The 15,359-nt window shown below is 38.4% G+C and overlaps 1 protein-coding gene across 5 annotated transcripts in view; it reads left to right on the plus strand.

Moving 5' to 3' along the window:
* The window catches only part of DNAJB4 (DnaJ heat shock protein family (Hsp40) member B4), a 39,735-nt gene extending 32,424 nt beyond the window's left edge, over positions 1-7,311 (plus strand). For all 5 annotated transcript variants that reach the window (XM_055139297.1, XM_055139299.1, XM_055139300.1 and 2 more), the window contains 2 exons: positions 2,834-3,402; positions 5,729-7,311. In XM_055139297.1, coding sequence (XP_054995272.1) covers positions 2,834-3,402; positions 5,729-5,962 — 803 coding nt within the window. In that variant the 3' untranslated portion in view covers positions 5,963-7,311. The remainder of the gene's footprint in view (positions 1-2,833; positions 3,403-5,728) is intronic.
* The last annotated feature ends 8,048 nt before the right edge of the window (positions 7,312-15,359 follow it).

Below are 15,359 nucleotides of genomic sequence, written 5' to 3' on the forward strand. Positions count from 1 at the left end.
TGGATCTCTGCTTACTGAGTATTTCTAAAAATAAGTAAATTGGATTTTTGTGAGTCATACTAAATTTAAAGAATTTCTGTAATATTGGGGGTTTGTTTTTGAACCGGCCATGGTTCTTGAGGACTACTTCAAGCTTATTGCTCAGGGATTGTTCCCAACAGTGTTTGGGGGACTGTGTAGTTCTGGGGATCAAACCGAGGTATCCTGCATACAAAACCTAGGCTCCAGTCTGTTGATGTATTTCTCTTGTTACAAATCTAGCCCTTCAATTTTGTTTTTGAAATCCTAATTCTTTTCCAATTTTAGTCAACCAATCATAGTCATGCATAGTATCCCAAATGCTTGTTTTTGGAATTTCACAATGGTTGGCTACATATTTTACACAATACATGCCTGCATATTTTATGATGTACCTCATGCAAATGCTAGGCAGTGCAAGGGAGACTTGCATAATAATGTTGCAATGGTGTGAATTTTGATGGTCTTTTTTTCCTTAGACTTTATAGTAACCTTTTTCTTTATCTGAGCTATGTAGTTGACTAGTGTCAGAGAAATCTCCAACCTTCAATGGAAGCTTTTGATCAACTTTAACATATTATTTCAGATGCAAGTATGGATTCTGTGCATGAATATTTCAGAAAACAAATTTCTACTGATTGAGATACTGTCATTTTAGCAGAGAAAAGAAAGAATTTGAGGCCAAAGCTAGACCTGTGATATAATTACTTAAAATGTTATTTTTTCTTTGCATGAATCCATTAGGAATCCAAGACATTTAGATTTTTGTCTTATAGCAGGTTAGATTAAGCAAACCAACTTACTCAATTTATTAATGCTCTGCTAAGTTACTCTGTTTCTGGGATGAAAGATAAAATAATTGAAAATTGGGTTGGTCACATTAGTCATGGCCTTAAGTTACCTACATGTTCTATTATTTTGGAGAATATATCTCTAGCTTTGTTTTTTGTTAACAATTGGAGTTACTATTGTGTCTCTAAAATTTGAACTGCATGTTAAATGTTCTTGTGCTGCTTATGCTTGTTATTCTAAATGCTAAACTCCTAATTGCTAAATGGATTATAATTCAATACATATTTTGACAGTCTTAAAATTATATTTCTCCTGATCTCTCCAGATTTTTATTCTGGAAGGTAAACATTAAAACATCAGCTGGGATTGGTGAATGAAATAGAGGACATATATACTTTTTAATGGAAGACGCCAAATAGAATAAGATGTGCAAAACTAAGTCTCTAAGAAAGTATTCCAAAGTATTGCACTGATTCCAGTAAAATTTATTATTATGATCTCACATATACATATGTGAGATTCTAATTTATATTGCTTTTGCATATGTCTTTTTTTATAGCCTACAAAAGGTATACTGAAGATACCCTTTAAAGTTTCTGTTTAGAAGACTCGAAGAATCCTATCACTTTATTAGATAAACATGAGCATATATGATTTTCAGCACTCTGGCCATAAATGATGTGAAAATGAGTAAAATTGATTTTTTTTAATTATGCCTTTAAATTTCTCACTGATTGAGCATACTGGAATCTCTTACACCTCTTGGATTTTAGTAGTTTAATAATTTTTAGATACCATTTCTGCTTGTTTCACTAGTCAGGAATTGCCTAAAAGGCTTATTCTGAAACTTTCCTGATATTGTCATGATAAAAAATGTTGTCAGTGCTGATCCCTTAAAAAAAATTACTATAGGTTTTAGTGGCACCTTTATTTGGTATGTGGTGAAAAATGCTATTTCAACTATGTAATCTAGTGTGAGCTACATATTTCTTAGTTGAGTCTTAGAGCAAAGGGTCAACAGGTCAACACTATCTTGGTGTCTGAATAGACAGAAAGACAGAAATAACCAGTCCAAAGTTCTTGCATTTCTAGACGGGCTGTAGATTTTTATTTCAGTCTTCTTTTTATAAACTATTGAAATTAATGCTGTCACATGGTCTGCTTAGATAAAGTTTTGTTATTGAGGATAGGGCTAATAATTTTAGCATCCTTAGAACACTTCTGTGTACTGGAGAGATTGCTTAATGAGCTAGAATGGATGCTTTACTTGCTGGAGGCCTGTGTTTCATCCCCTGGCACTACATGGTTCCCAGGTATAGCTCAAAATCAAAATAAAAAATGTATTAAAATATTTTTTTCTATTGGCTTTTATTGTTGTATTTGCCACAAAATGTTTGATTGTAATTCTTTTTGTTTGTACCTCCCCAGCAGTGCTGGTGGTTGCCAGGGCTTGGCAGACCTTGTATTTCTAAGAATCAAATCCACAACCTGATGCATGTGAGCATGTGATCTAGCCCTCTGAGCCATCTCCTTTGTAACAGTAAAAGATGATCTAAATAAAACTAGACAATATGACCATGGTATTTATATTGTTGATGATTGTGCTTGTTGATTATAGTGACATGTAAAGATTTAGGTATTGCATTTCAGTTTCACATTGGTTACTGATCTTCACTAACATTTTCTAAACACTTATATTCTTGCACTTCAGAAAGTTAAATGAGTTCTCTATGAGATAAGAGAGTTCTGATTTTTATTGGTCTTATTGCGGAACAAGGTTCAGGACAAGATTCAATTTAATAATAAGTTATTAAACAAGGATATTAAATGAATGAAAAATTTTAAAGCAAAAACTTAACATAATATGTAATGATCAGAAGTTTTACAGCTGTTTAGTAATTAAAGGGCATTTATCATGTTACTTGTAAGTTAGCCAAAGTTTATTAGTAATAAAATTTTTGAAAGCTTAACTTTGAAGAGCACAGCAAGCTTTTGTTCTAATCAGACTTATCTCTCCTTTCAGGGCTAAAAGGAGGAGCAGGAGGTACTGATGGACAAGGAGGTACTTTTCGATACACATTTCATGGCGATCCTCATGCTACATTCGCAGCATTTTTTGGAGGTTCCAATCCCTTTGAAATCTTCTTTGGAAGACGGATGGCTGGTGGTAGAGATGCTGATGAAATGGAAGTAGATGGAGATCCTTTTAGTGCTTTTGGATTCAACATGAATGGCTATCCAAGAGACAGGAATTCTGTGGGACCTTCCCGTCTGAAACAAGATCCTCCAGTTACTCATGAACTAAGAGTATCACTTGAAGAAATATATAATGGTTGTACTAAACGGATGAAGATTTCTCGAAGAAAACTAAATCCCGATGGAAGGAGTTTCAGAACTGAAGACAAAATTCTCACCATTGAGATTAAAAAGGGATGGAAAGAAGGCACCAAAATTACTTTCCCAAGGGAAGGAGATGAAACACCAACTAGTATTCCAGCAGACATTGTTTTTATCATTAAAGATAAAGAACATCCAACATTTAAAAGGGATGGATCAAATATAGTTTATAATGCCAGAATTAGTTTACGAGAGGTAAGTTAGTAGGACCTAGGTTTCTGAAATTAAAAATATAGATAATCTTAGGGAATTTATCTTAAGTGGCAGCTAACATTTAATGCTTAGTATAATTATTTAAAAACTTCCCGTAAGAACCCTCTAAAGTAGTACTAGTAGTATGCCTCTGAATAAGATTATATTTTATAAGTTTATCTGTACTAACAACTTAAATGCCAGTTTTTTTGAGCGAGTCAGACCCAACCTTATTGGGGGGAAGGAGAGCTGCCTTGTAGTGTCAGGGCTGCAATATGCATGTGTTGCAGCCCTTGGAGCATTTCTTCAGCCCTTAAATGTCAATTTTAAATGCTCACCAGATTATGTACCTTTTAGGCTTAAGATACCACTACTTTGTTTTTATAAGTTTAAGATGTAAAAGGATCAGGGCTCATGAGTTGGAGCAATAGTACAGCAGGGAGGGTGCCACCTTACCTGCTCCTAACCTGGGTTCAATCCCTGGCACCCCATATAGCCCTCCCGACCAACTCTGTCAAAAGTAATTCTTGAGCACAGAGCCAGAAGTAAGTCCTGAGCACTGCCAGGTGTGGCCCCAAAGACAAATAAGCAAAAAACAAACAAAAAACCCCATATTATAATCTCTGCTGAAATCAATCCCTATAGAAGATTTCTTTTTCAAAATTGTTATTTGAAATAATTATGTAACAAAAAATATTAAAATATATTTTAAAGGGTAATGTTTCACTATTTTTAAAGGCACTGTTTCTAAAATTGGATTGTAGTCCTGCATATAGGCTCATGTCAATTCTTTACTAAAAATTCTTAAGTGACTTTATGTAAATCTATTATAAACCCTAAACTTTTTAACTTAAAAGGTCATTAAATCTGATAGCACAGCAGATAGGGTGTTTGCCTTGCACATGGCCGACTTGGGTTCAATTCCTCTGTCCCTCTCGGAGAGCCCGGCAAGCTGTTGAAAGTATCTCATCCACACAGCAGAGCCTGGCAAGCTACCCGTGGTGTATTCGATATGCCAAAAACAGTAACAACAAGTCTCACTTGGAGATGTTACTGGTGCCCGCTTGAGCAAATCGATGAGCAACGGGATGACAGTGACAGTGATACAGTGATCGATAAATATATAAGATTTTTTCTAAGGGTGCTCTATTATCTTGTATGCCTTTGTGCCTGAGAGCACTCTTTCTCATTTTGCCTCTGTTACCTGCATTTAGTCCAAAAGTATAGTTCAACATTCAGTTTTTGTCTGAAACTAATGGGGTAAGTCAGTATGTTCTCCCTGTCACAAAAGACTTCTACACACAAATCTCTGTGCTGATGTTATACCCTTAATTGGATTTGGGGAGATAGTTCAAAGGACTGAAATGCATGTTTTGCATACCGCATCTTGCATCTTTGGGTTGATCTATAAGTTTCACCGGGAATAGCCCATGAAAACACCATTCACTGGGTGTGGTACAAAAACAAAAATCAAAACAAGATGTATACTTTGTGTTTTGTATTTTGCTTTGGATCACTCCCTGCAGTGTTCAGGGGCTATTCCTGGCTCTGAGCTCAGTAATTATGCCTGGTGAGCTTGGGGGACCATATGGGATGCTGGGGATCGAATCTGGGTTGGCTACATATAAGGCAAGCACCCTTCCCACTGTAGTATCTTTCCTCCCCAAAACATATATTTTAGTGTAATAACTAATTTTCTTTTTTTATAAAATATCAGATACATAAGTATACTAATTTGCTTTTTTATAAAATGCCAGATTATGCATATTCAGGAGGGATTTTCCTAATTTTTTTTTTGTGTTTGTGTGTGTTTGTTTTGAGGCCACATCTGGCAATGCTCAGAGCTTATTCCTGACTCTGCATTCAAGGATAACTAGGCAAGGCTCAGGGGACCATATAGGGTGCCAGAGATCAAACCCAGATTAGCTGAGGAATGCAAGGCAAATGCCCTACCTGCTATACTCTAACTGCCCCTTCCTAATGATTTTCTACTAGTAAAAGCTTTTAACTATTGTATTATTTTGTATGATAAAATTTTATCCTAGTGGCATCATCCTTTATCACTGTCACTGTCATCCCGTTGCTGTTTTTGGCATATCCAATACGCACGAGTAGCATGCCAGGCTCTGCCGTGTGGGCTCGATAGTCTCAGTAGTAGCTTGCCGGGTTCTCCGAGAGGGGCGGAGGAATCAAACAGGGGTCGGCCGCGTGAAAGGAGAACACCCAACCGCTGTGCTATCACTCCAGCCCATCATCCTTTATATCTGGTGATATTTTTGTTTAGGTTTTTAAGTTTTTAAGTTTATTAATTTTATCTGATCTATTTTAGGCATTGTGTGGCTGCTCAGTTAATGTGCCAACGATGGATGGAAAAAGCATACCTATGTCAATAAATGATATTGTGAAGCCTGGAATGAGGAGAAGAATTATTGGATATGGACTGCCATTTCCCAAAAATCCTGACCAACGTGGTGACCTTCTAGTAGAATTTGAGGTTGTCTTCCCAGATACTATATCCTCAGCATCCAAAGAAGTACTTAGGAAACATCTTCCTGCCTCATAGATTGAAAAACTTTGTTACCCATATTTTGATAAGGCACTGAAAATACAAAAGGACTGGCAGTTTACTGATGTAGATGTGAATTCTGTATAAAAATGTATAAATTATTTTGAGAGATCATTCAGTTGCATGAATAGAGATGGGTCAAATAAATAGGAGTGATTTTTACATTACAGAGATCAAGGGAAAAAGCATTCATTGTATTTTATTTCTCCCAAATCAAAAATTTTAATATCTGCTTACATGTAAATTTTTTTTTGTGGAGTTTGTAGATCTATTTCTAATAAAGTACTAGACTCTCCAGGTATTTTATTTCTTCTATCTTTGCATTATCAGTATGATTGGTTCTTATTTATAAAGCAAATTTAGATTCTTGGGGCCTGAGTGGTAATACTCAGGGCATTTGCCTTGCATGCAGCCAACCTGGATTCAATCCCTGGCATTCGATATGGTTCCCCAAGTACTGCCAGGAGTAATTACGGAGTGCAGAGCTAGGAGTAACTCCTGATGATCGCCTCCCCAAAACTTAATTATACCAAAAATATAATACCAATTTCTAGAGAAGATATCCCAGTCATTTGGAAATGTTAACTATTATTTTAGTCACTGTTTTAAATGCTGCTGTAGGGCTGGTTCCATTAAATAATATCTTGATGCATATGTTTTACCATTTTGATTTTTAAAGTATGTGGTTGTATTTCTTAATTACATATTTGTTATGCTCTTAAGACAGACCCTTTCTTGATAAAAATGAAATTAATGGCAACTTGTCTCCTGTGGAAATTCCAATTACCTGAATTACTGGTATTTTAGAAATAGACTGTTTTTAAAATGCCAGTGGACTTTTATGCAAGTTTATTATGTATCTTGGACTTAATAAATTATCTTATTGTCCACTAGTTTAATTTGTTTAATAAGTAAAGTGTTTGAGAAAATATTGCTACTCAGAATTAATTTTCCAGTTTATATTCTTCTATAACTTATGCTATATATATTTTATGTAATTTCTCTAAAAAGAATGAACTGCCACTATGGTGTTAAACCAAAACATGGAGAAAATAAACACTAGCTGCTGCTTATGAATGATACTGCTACTACTTACGCATATAAAATGCTTTACTTTTTCATAAGTATAAATTGTATTTCTTAGGTGTTTTAGTTTTAAAAATATATTTACATTAAAATGGGTTTGTTTTGTTTTATAACTATAAGAATGATATTTTGAAACAACATTGTTGGTTTTAAAATAACCTTTGGGATTATATATAAAGTTATACCAAATCCTGCCTCTTTATGCAGAAAATGAAGTATGAAGAATGAATAAATAATAAATAGGTTGTAATTGACATGGACTTTATAGAAGTTTTATTGAGATCTAATTCCTGTACCATGAAGATTTCCAGAAAGTCTACAATTCAGTGGTTTAGTGTATTCAGAGGTATGCAACCATCACCACTTTCTATGTCCTGAGTATTTCATCATCGTAAATGAAACCCCATATTCTTTCGGACTCTGCAGTTCTCAGTTTCTGGCAAACACTAGTATACTATCTACTCTCTGTATGTATGGGTTTCTCTGTTCTGGATATTTTATATAAATGGGATTAAATATGTTGCTTTTTTTTTTTTCTGACTGGGCCTCTTTCACTTAACAAGGTTTCAAGGAGCGATAGCACAGAGGGTAGGGTGTTTGCCTTGTACTCCACCGACCCGGGTTTGATTTCTCCATCCCTATCAGAGAGCCCAGCAAGCTACCAAGAGTATCCTGCCCTCATGGCAGAGCCTGGCAAACTCCCTGTGGCGTATTTGATATGCCAAAAACAGTAACAGTAAGTCTCTCAATGAGAGACATTACTGGTGCCTGCTCAAGCAAATCGATGAGCAACGGGACAACAGTGCTACAGTGCTGTATCATTCTTTATAACGTTCTATTCAGTGAATACACTACATGTGTTTATCCACTAGTTGATGGGTACTTATTTCCACTTTTTGGCTGTTGTGGATAACACTGATATAAACACTTTTGCAAGCATTGATGTGGATGTAACTTCAAATCTCTCATATGTTTAAGAATGGAATTGTTGGGAATAACCATGTATACTTTAGTTTATAGATGAAAAATGCCTGAGAATTCAGGCAAAAATGCTTATCATTGCATAATTCATGAATGATTTCTTTATAACATTGTTTCTCTGACATTTGCTGGTCCTCCAATTTGTGTTGATTAAACCACATTCAAGTGTGAGCCGCCTGTGGCAGACCCAGGCGTCAACATGTTAAGGGGGTGGAGAGAAAATATAGGGGTTAATGCACTTGCTTTGCATGTTGCTGGCCCCAGTTTGATCCTCAGTACCACAGATGGTCCCCAGAGTACTACCAAGAGTGATCCTTAAGCACAGAGCCAAGGAGTAAGCCCTGATTATTGGAATCTCCACCCTCCCTCTATCCTCCTCCCCTGCAATAACTCCTTGGGAAAGTAGGAATAGCATAATTTTTTTTTCTCACAGGTCTAAAGGAACAGCTGAAATGCATCAGTTAGATGAATATGGTCTCTGCTGAATTTTGGTTTGGGGGAGTCATACCTATTGGTACTGGGGGTTATTTCTAGCTGTGTGCAGAGGCCTGCTCTTGGCAGTACTTGGGGACCATGCAGTGCCTGGATTCGAACCTGGGCCTTCTGCATGCAAAGCATAATCTCAGTTCGTTAACTGTCTGGTTTCTATTTAATTTTGTGTTGTTTTTGTTTTGCGGCCACATCCCATGCTCACTCCTGGCTCTGTGATCAAAGCATGTGCCCTATCCACTGTGCTATCACATTTTTTCTCTCTTATCTTCTCTCTCTCTCTTTCTCCCTTTCTCTTTCTTTCTCTCCTTTTGGGCACTGTGTTTGAAATAGATACTGAAAGATTATCATGCATATCCCCTTTATTTACTTTCAACACTCAGTTCTTGTCCAGAGTGATCATTTGTAACTATTATTGTCATACTGGTCCTTTCTTTATCCTAACTACTTTTTGCCCCCCACACACTTGTTGCTAGCTTCCAACCATTGACCAGTCCTCCTGGCCCCTATTTTTTCTGGTCTTGGATATTAGTCTCATTCTATTTTTTTTTTATATTCCACAAATGAGTACTTACTGAAATTTTCTTGATTAGGCAGTTTCTTCCAGGTTAAAGGATTTATAGATATATTAAATAAGATCTTTGAATTAAAATTCTTAAAAGTAGAGAATTTTTCTTATCGTAAATAAAGGGTCACAAATTCAGATGCTTTCAAGCATGGTGGTTTACATGTTACTACTCATTTTTCATATTTCTCTAATTTGCATTGCTATATAGATAACAGCTATCAGCATGGCAGGTAGGGTGTTTGCCTTGCACGCGGCCGACCCAGGTTCGATTCCCAGCATCCCATATAGTTCTCCGAACACCTCCAGAGTAATTCCTGAGTAATTCCTGAGCCAGGAGTAACCCCTGTGCATTGCCAGGTGTGACACAAAAAGAAAAAAAATAAAAGAGTTATGTCCCTGAAATATGTAAAGAAAAGCTATTCACCAAAAAGAAAGACAAAGAGTAAAGTATTTTGGTTCAACTGAAATGCCAGCCTGCTCTACCAAGAGAAGGATACTGTATCAGAACCAGTGGATCTAAAGCGTGAGCTGCTGGGACCCCATGTTCATGATAAGTGTTTAATAAAAGACCTCCAGACTATTTTTTTAAAAAGTTACATTTAATGCATTTTCAAAAACCAGTGCATACTGCCAAGGGCAATTCCTGAGTGCAGAGCCAGGAGTAACCCCTGTGCATCGCCGAGTGTGACCCAAAAGGCAAAAAAAAACCCCAAAAAACCAAACACTGCATAATTAAAAAAAAATAGAACTTAGCTATTAAATAGAGCCTTGATATTATTTAAAGGTAAGTAGCTGGGTTCTACAGATTTATTCTAAGTTTGAAGAGAGTGAAATGATGGCTAAGTGAAATATGTTCTAGGTGTATAAAAATGCTTTAGTATAAAAATTTTCTCTAATACACCTCTCACTGTATGTTCCTGAAAAATATATTTCTGTATGGTATAGACAATATGCATCCAATGCATATTGTTTTTATACAATTGCTTTTAAAATAAGGATGATTAATGGGGAGAGAGAGAGAGGAAGTGAGAGAAAGAGAGAAAGGGAGAGAGAGAGAGAAGGAGAGTGATGAGTTGGCTGAGTGCATACTTTTCATGTAGGAAGTTCAGGTTCTGCCCCATTGTTCCCCAAGCACTATCAGGAGTATATGAAGAAATAATTGTTGTTAATGCCCCAAATTTATTTTAGAACAATTTATATATCCTCAAAATGGTGCAGACTCCACATAGGATAAGTGCAGAGATTCAAAGGCCTAATAGTAAAAATACTAGATTCAAGCTGAAGACAAGGAGAAAATGTAAAAAGCAGCAAGAGATAAATGACTCAAATCTGACAAGGAAGCCTCAGTAATACCAGCTGATTTATAATCAGAAATAGTGGGATTGTGAGATGCACATTACTTTGAGGCTGCAAATATTTTTCATCTTTTCTCTATATTCTTTGACTTCTATGATTTTAATATATATTCAAGGTTGCTATTATTTTCCTTTCCAGTTCACATCAACTGTTGAACTTCTCTAGTGAAGTTACAATTAAGTTGTCTTTCCAACTCCATTTCCAAAAATTACACTTTCCATACTTTTTCTTTGTTAATATTTTCATTTAATGAACCTTTGTCATCCATCTTTTTGTAGTCAATCCAATTTTCTTTTTCTTTTAGGACATAAGGTAGTAGAAGCTCCTACTGAATTTTTGTTAAATTCAACAAGCAGTTTCTTTTACCTTTTATAAGCTGTATGGGCATTCTTTGTATTTCTTCACAAGCAATAAATTTGTTAGATAGTAAACCTTTCTGATAATTATAGCAACTGGATATTAGCCCTACCCCCTCTAGGATTTTCTATTGTTTTAGTTATTGACTGACTGAATCATTGACTGACTGGCCACACCCAACAATGCTCAGGGGTTACTCCTGGTTCTGCACTCAGAAATTATTCCTGGTGGTGCTCAGGGTACCATATTGGATACTGGGGATCAAACCCGGGTTGGGCATGTGCAAGGCAAATGCCATACCTAGTGTACTATTGCTGCATCCCCATTCGATGATGCCTTTCAAAGTATGCCCAGTACCCTGGAACTCGACTCTAGCCTTGGACTGGCTCGTTAGCTGACCATGATCATCTCTTAAGCTTCACCAATTGCTGGCTTACATTCTTTTGTTTGAAACAATGTCCTTGAGACATAATGGCTACTACACAAACTGATCAATAAAATTAGGACTTCTTTGAAGGCAAGATTCTGAAATTTTGAGATATGTACTGATTGCTACCCCATCATGGCTTCTCCCATGTCTTTCCTCCTCTCTGGAAAACTAACCCTGAGGTGTGGGGACAGTGTAGCTCCCCTGAGTCACACTCTGCTTTAGAAACTGAGCTCTGTGGGTGGGAGGGGAGGAAGGACACATCGTAGGGTGTGCTCACGTTTATCTGATGAAGCAGTTATAATGGTACCCTTTGTCAGACTTCGTAATACTTTAAAAAAATGGCATTTCATCAAGCTTATTTTGCATTTCCTTGATTACCAATAAGAGCAGGCGAGATACTCTCAGTAGCTTGCTGGGCTCTCCGAGAGGGACAGAGGAATTGAATCTGGGTCGTCCCCGTGCAGAGCCTGCCAAGCTACCCATGGTGTATTTGATATGCCAAAAACAGTAACAACAAGTCTCACAATGGAGACGTTACTGGTGCCTGCTAGAGCAAATCGATGTACAATAGGACAACAGTGCTACAGTGCAGTGCTATTGTAGTTCATTACATATATTTAAAATATTTTTTATTAGTGAACACTAAGAGGTACAGTTACAGACTTACGAATATTCATGCTTCGAGTGTGAATCCAGACCCAGCAAAACCTCTTTCGGCAAGGGCAACTCCTCGCAGAATGTCTCCAGCCTGAGAACTCAGCCTCGGCCCCGTGCCCACCCAGGAGGGGAAAGGTATTTCTTTCTCTCTCTCTCTCTCTCTCTCTCTCTCTCTCTCTCTCTCTCTCTCTCTCTCTCTCTCGCCTCTCCGGGGATGAAGGGCGCGGTGTCCGCCATATTAAGACGACCACAGATGGGATTTACGACAAAAACTGCAGCAAAAGGACATGAGGGTGCTCTTGGGAAGGTGGGAGGCACCGGCCCCTCCCACCGCCGAGATGTGATCCCGAGGGCCGCACGCGTGTGCTGCCTCTCCGCAGCTGCACAAGCGTGAATCCAGACCCAGCAAAACCTCTTTCGGCATGGGCAACTCCTCGCAGAATGTCTCCAGCCTGAGAACTAAGCCTTGGCCCCGTGCTCGCCCAGGAGGGGAAAGGTATTTCTCTCTCGCCTCTTTCCGGGCATGAAGGGCGCGGTGGCCGCCATATTATGACGACCACAGATTGGGTTTTCAAGCCTGCAATGATCCAATATCTGGAATAAATCTCCCTGGACTTAGTTGTTAAAGTATGAAAATTCAAAACCGCGCGGCCGCAGTAGACCTCATTTGTCTTCACAGTAGGTCTGAATCTAGTGGGGTACTCCTAACAACAATAGTGAGGTTTGTGTTGAAATATTGAATTTAACCAAGGTAAACAGAAAGTAAAATGAAACTTATCAGTTACAAGGAGGGGGGTGGGGGGCCGGGATGGGAGGTGTATGTGTGGTGGGTTTTTTTTTTTTTTTGGTGGTGGTATATGGGCGCTGGTGAAGGGATGGTTGTTTCAGCATTGTATAACTGAGACCTAAGCCTGAAAGCATTGTAATCTTCCACATGGTGATTTAATAAAATAAAATTTTTACTTAAAAAAAAAACACAAATATTCATGCTTGCATTTCAGTCATACAATGGTCGAGTACCCATCCATTCACCAATGCCCATTTTCTACCACCAATGGTCCTAGCATCCCTCCCACCACCACCATCCCCCTGTCCCCTCCACACTACCCCACCTCTATGACAGGGCATTCCCTTTTGCTCTCTCTCTCCTTCTGGGTGTTGTGGTTTGCAATAGAGGTATTAAGTGGCCATCATGTTCAGTCTATGGTCTACTTTCAGCCCGCATCTCCCATCTCGAGAGGCCTCTCCTAGCACCCTTTATTGGTGGTCCCTTCTCTATCCGATCTGCCTTTCTCCCCAGCATGTGAGGCCGACTTCTAAGCTGTGGAGTGATTACTCCACAGTGATTACTGTGGAGTGATAAGTACCACTCTTCCTGGTACTTATCTCTGCTGTTCTTGGATGTTAGTCTCCCATTCTGTTACTTTATATTCCACAAAGGAGTGCAATCTTTCTATGTCTGTCCCGCTCTTTCTGACTCATTTTACTTAACATGATACTTTGCATGTTGATCCACCTATATGCAAATTTCATGACTTCATCTTTTCTAACAGCTGCATCATATTCCATTGTGTAGATGTACCAAAGTTTCTTTAACCAGTCATCTTATTACATATTTTTGATATTTAGTTAAATATGTTACAAATATGTCCTTCAGTTTTGTGACTTGTCAATTTTCTTCATGTCTTTTTTTTTCTGTTTTTTTTTTTTTTGGTCACACCCAGTGATACTCAAGGGTTACTTCGGGCTCTGTACTCAGAAACCACTGCTGGCAGTGCTCGGGGAACCATATGGGATGCTAGGGATTGAACCTGGATTAGCTGCGTGCAAGGCAAACACCCTACCCGCTGTACTATAGCTCTGGCGCCCCCTTCAAGTTCTGTTTGATTAATAGAAACTTTATTTTTTGTTAATTGTTGTGAAGGCTGCATGAGGGGGTCCTCAGGTCACCAGACCCACTCCAAGCAATGTTGGAGCCAGTGTGGTGGTGTAGCGGTGGGGTGCGAGGTGGGGTTTGAGGCATGCCATTCCAGCCAGGGACTCACATGCAAGGCAGGTGCCCCATTTTTTTTCAGTCACTTTGGGTGGTGAGTGAGAGGAGTCTTTGGTGCTGGGAATTAAACCCAGAGCTTTGGACATTTACTATGCTCTGACACTTGAGCTACATCCCTGACCTTTATGGTGACATTTTTGAAAAGTGAAATATTGTACATGACAGGCCTGGGCTTGATCTCTGGAACGACATGATTATCTGAGCACTACTGAGAGCAACCCACCAGCAACATATAGAAAGTAATCTTTTTTTGTAGGGGGGGGTCACATCTGGCGATGCTCAGAGGTTATTCCTGGCTTTACACTCATTAATCACTCCTGGCAGTGTTCAGGGGACCATATGGGAAGCTGGGATTCAAACCTGGGTTGGCCACGTGCAAGGCAAATGCCCTACCCGCTGTGCTATCGCTCCAGCCCCAGGAAGTAATCGCTGAGTACTGCTAGGTGTGAGCCCCAAACTAGCTTGTAAACCATTAAATAAACAGAAACTTACATTATCCGATAACGAGATAAAGAATTCTTTTTGGAGAATGTGGAGTTGGGAGCCATACCATGTAGTATTTAGGCACTGACTGTGTTTAGGAGTAGCTTCTGGTGTTGCTGAAGAATTTATGCGATGCTAAATATGGAGCCAGGGTTAGTTGATGCAAGTGTTTCATTCAAATAAAGTCACATCACCTTTAGTTATTAAACAAATATGTAAAGCTCAGGGTTTCTCAAAACAAGAAAATTATATGGAATGCTAATAAACCCTTTGCCTGGGATTACAGAACATTACCAAGCAGTGGGGAGAGGGTATGAGAGAGAAGAAAAAGGTGGACTAGAAGTAACATAAGGACAATAGTGGAGGGTCTAGAGCACTTTGATGGTGGTGAGCCTTAACTATATCAACACTATAAACATTCGCACTATTGTAACCACGTTCCCTAAACCATCCAGTTGTTCACTGTCATACAGTTGTTCATCGATTGCTCAAGCAGGCACCAGTAATGTCTCCATTGTGAGACTTGTTGTTATTATTTTTGGCATATCGAATACACCACAGGTAGCTTGCCAGGCTCTGCCGTGCGGGCGGGATTCTCTTTTTAGCTTGTCGGGCTCTCCGAGAGGGACAGAGGAATCAAACCTGGGTTGGCTGTGTGCAAGGCAAATGCCCTACCCTCTGTGCTATCGCTCCGGCCCATGTTCCCTAAACCATAACAATAAAATAAAATAAATTTAAATGACAAACCTTAGTGGTTCTAAGAAATATTTCAATTTTCATTTATGAATATTCAAGAAGTTCAAAATATAAAAGTAATTGCTTATCACTTTGTCAAATATAGTCATTAAATATTTACTAAGCATCCTTAGTTTATCTCATTGTTATAGATGCAGTCCTACCATTAAGAGGTTATATCTCAATCATGGAAGAAAAG

This window comes from Sorex araneus, chromosome 5, assembly GCF_027595985.1.
Source record: "Sorex araneus isolate mSorAra2 chromosome 5, mSorAra2.pri, whole genome shotgun sequence".
Taxonomy (NCBI): domain Eukaryota; kingdom Metazoa; phylum Chordata; class Mammalia; order Eulipotyphla; family Soricidae; genus Sorex; species Sorex araneus.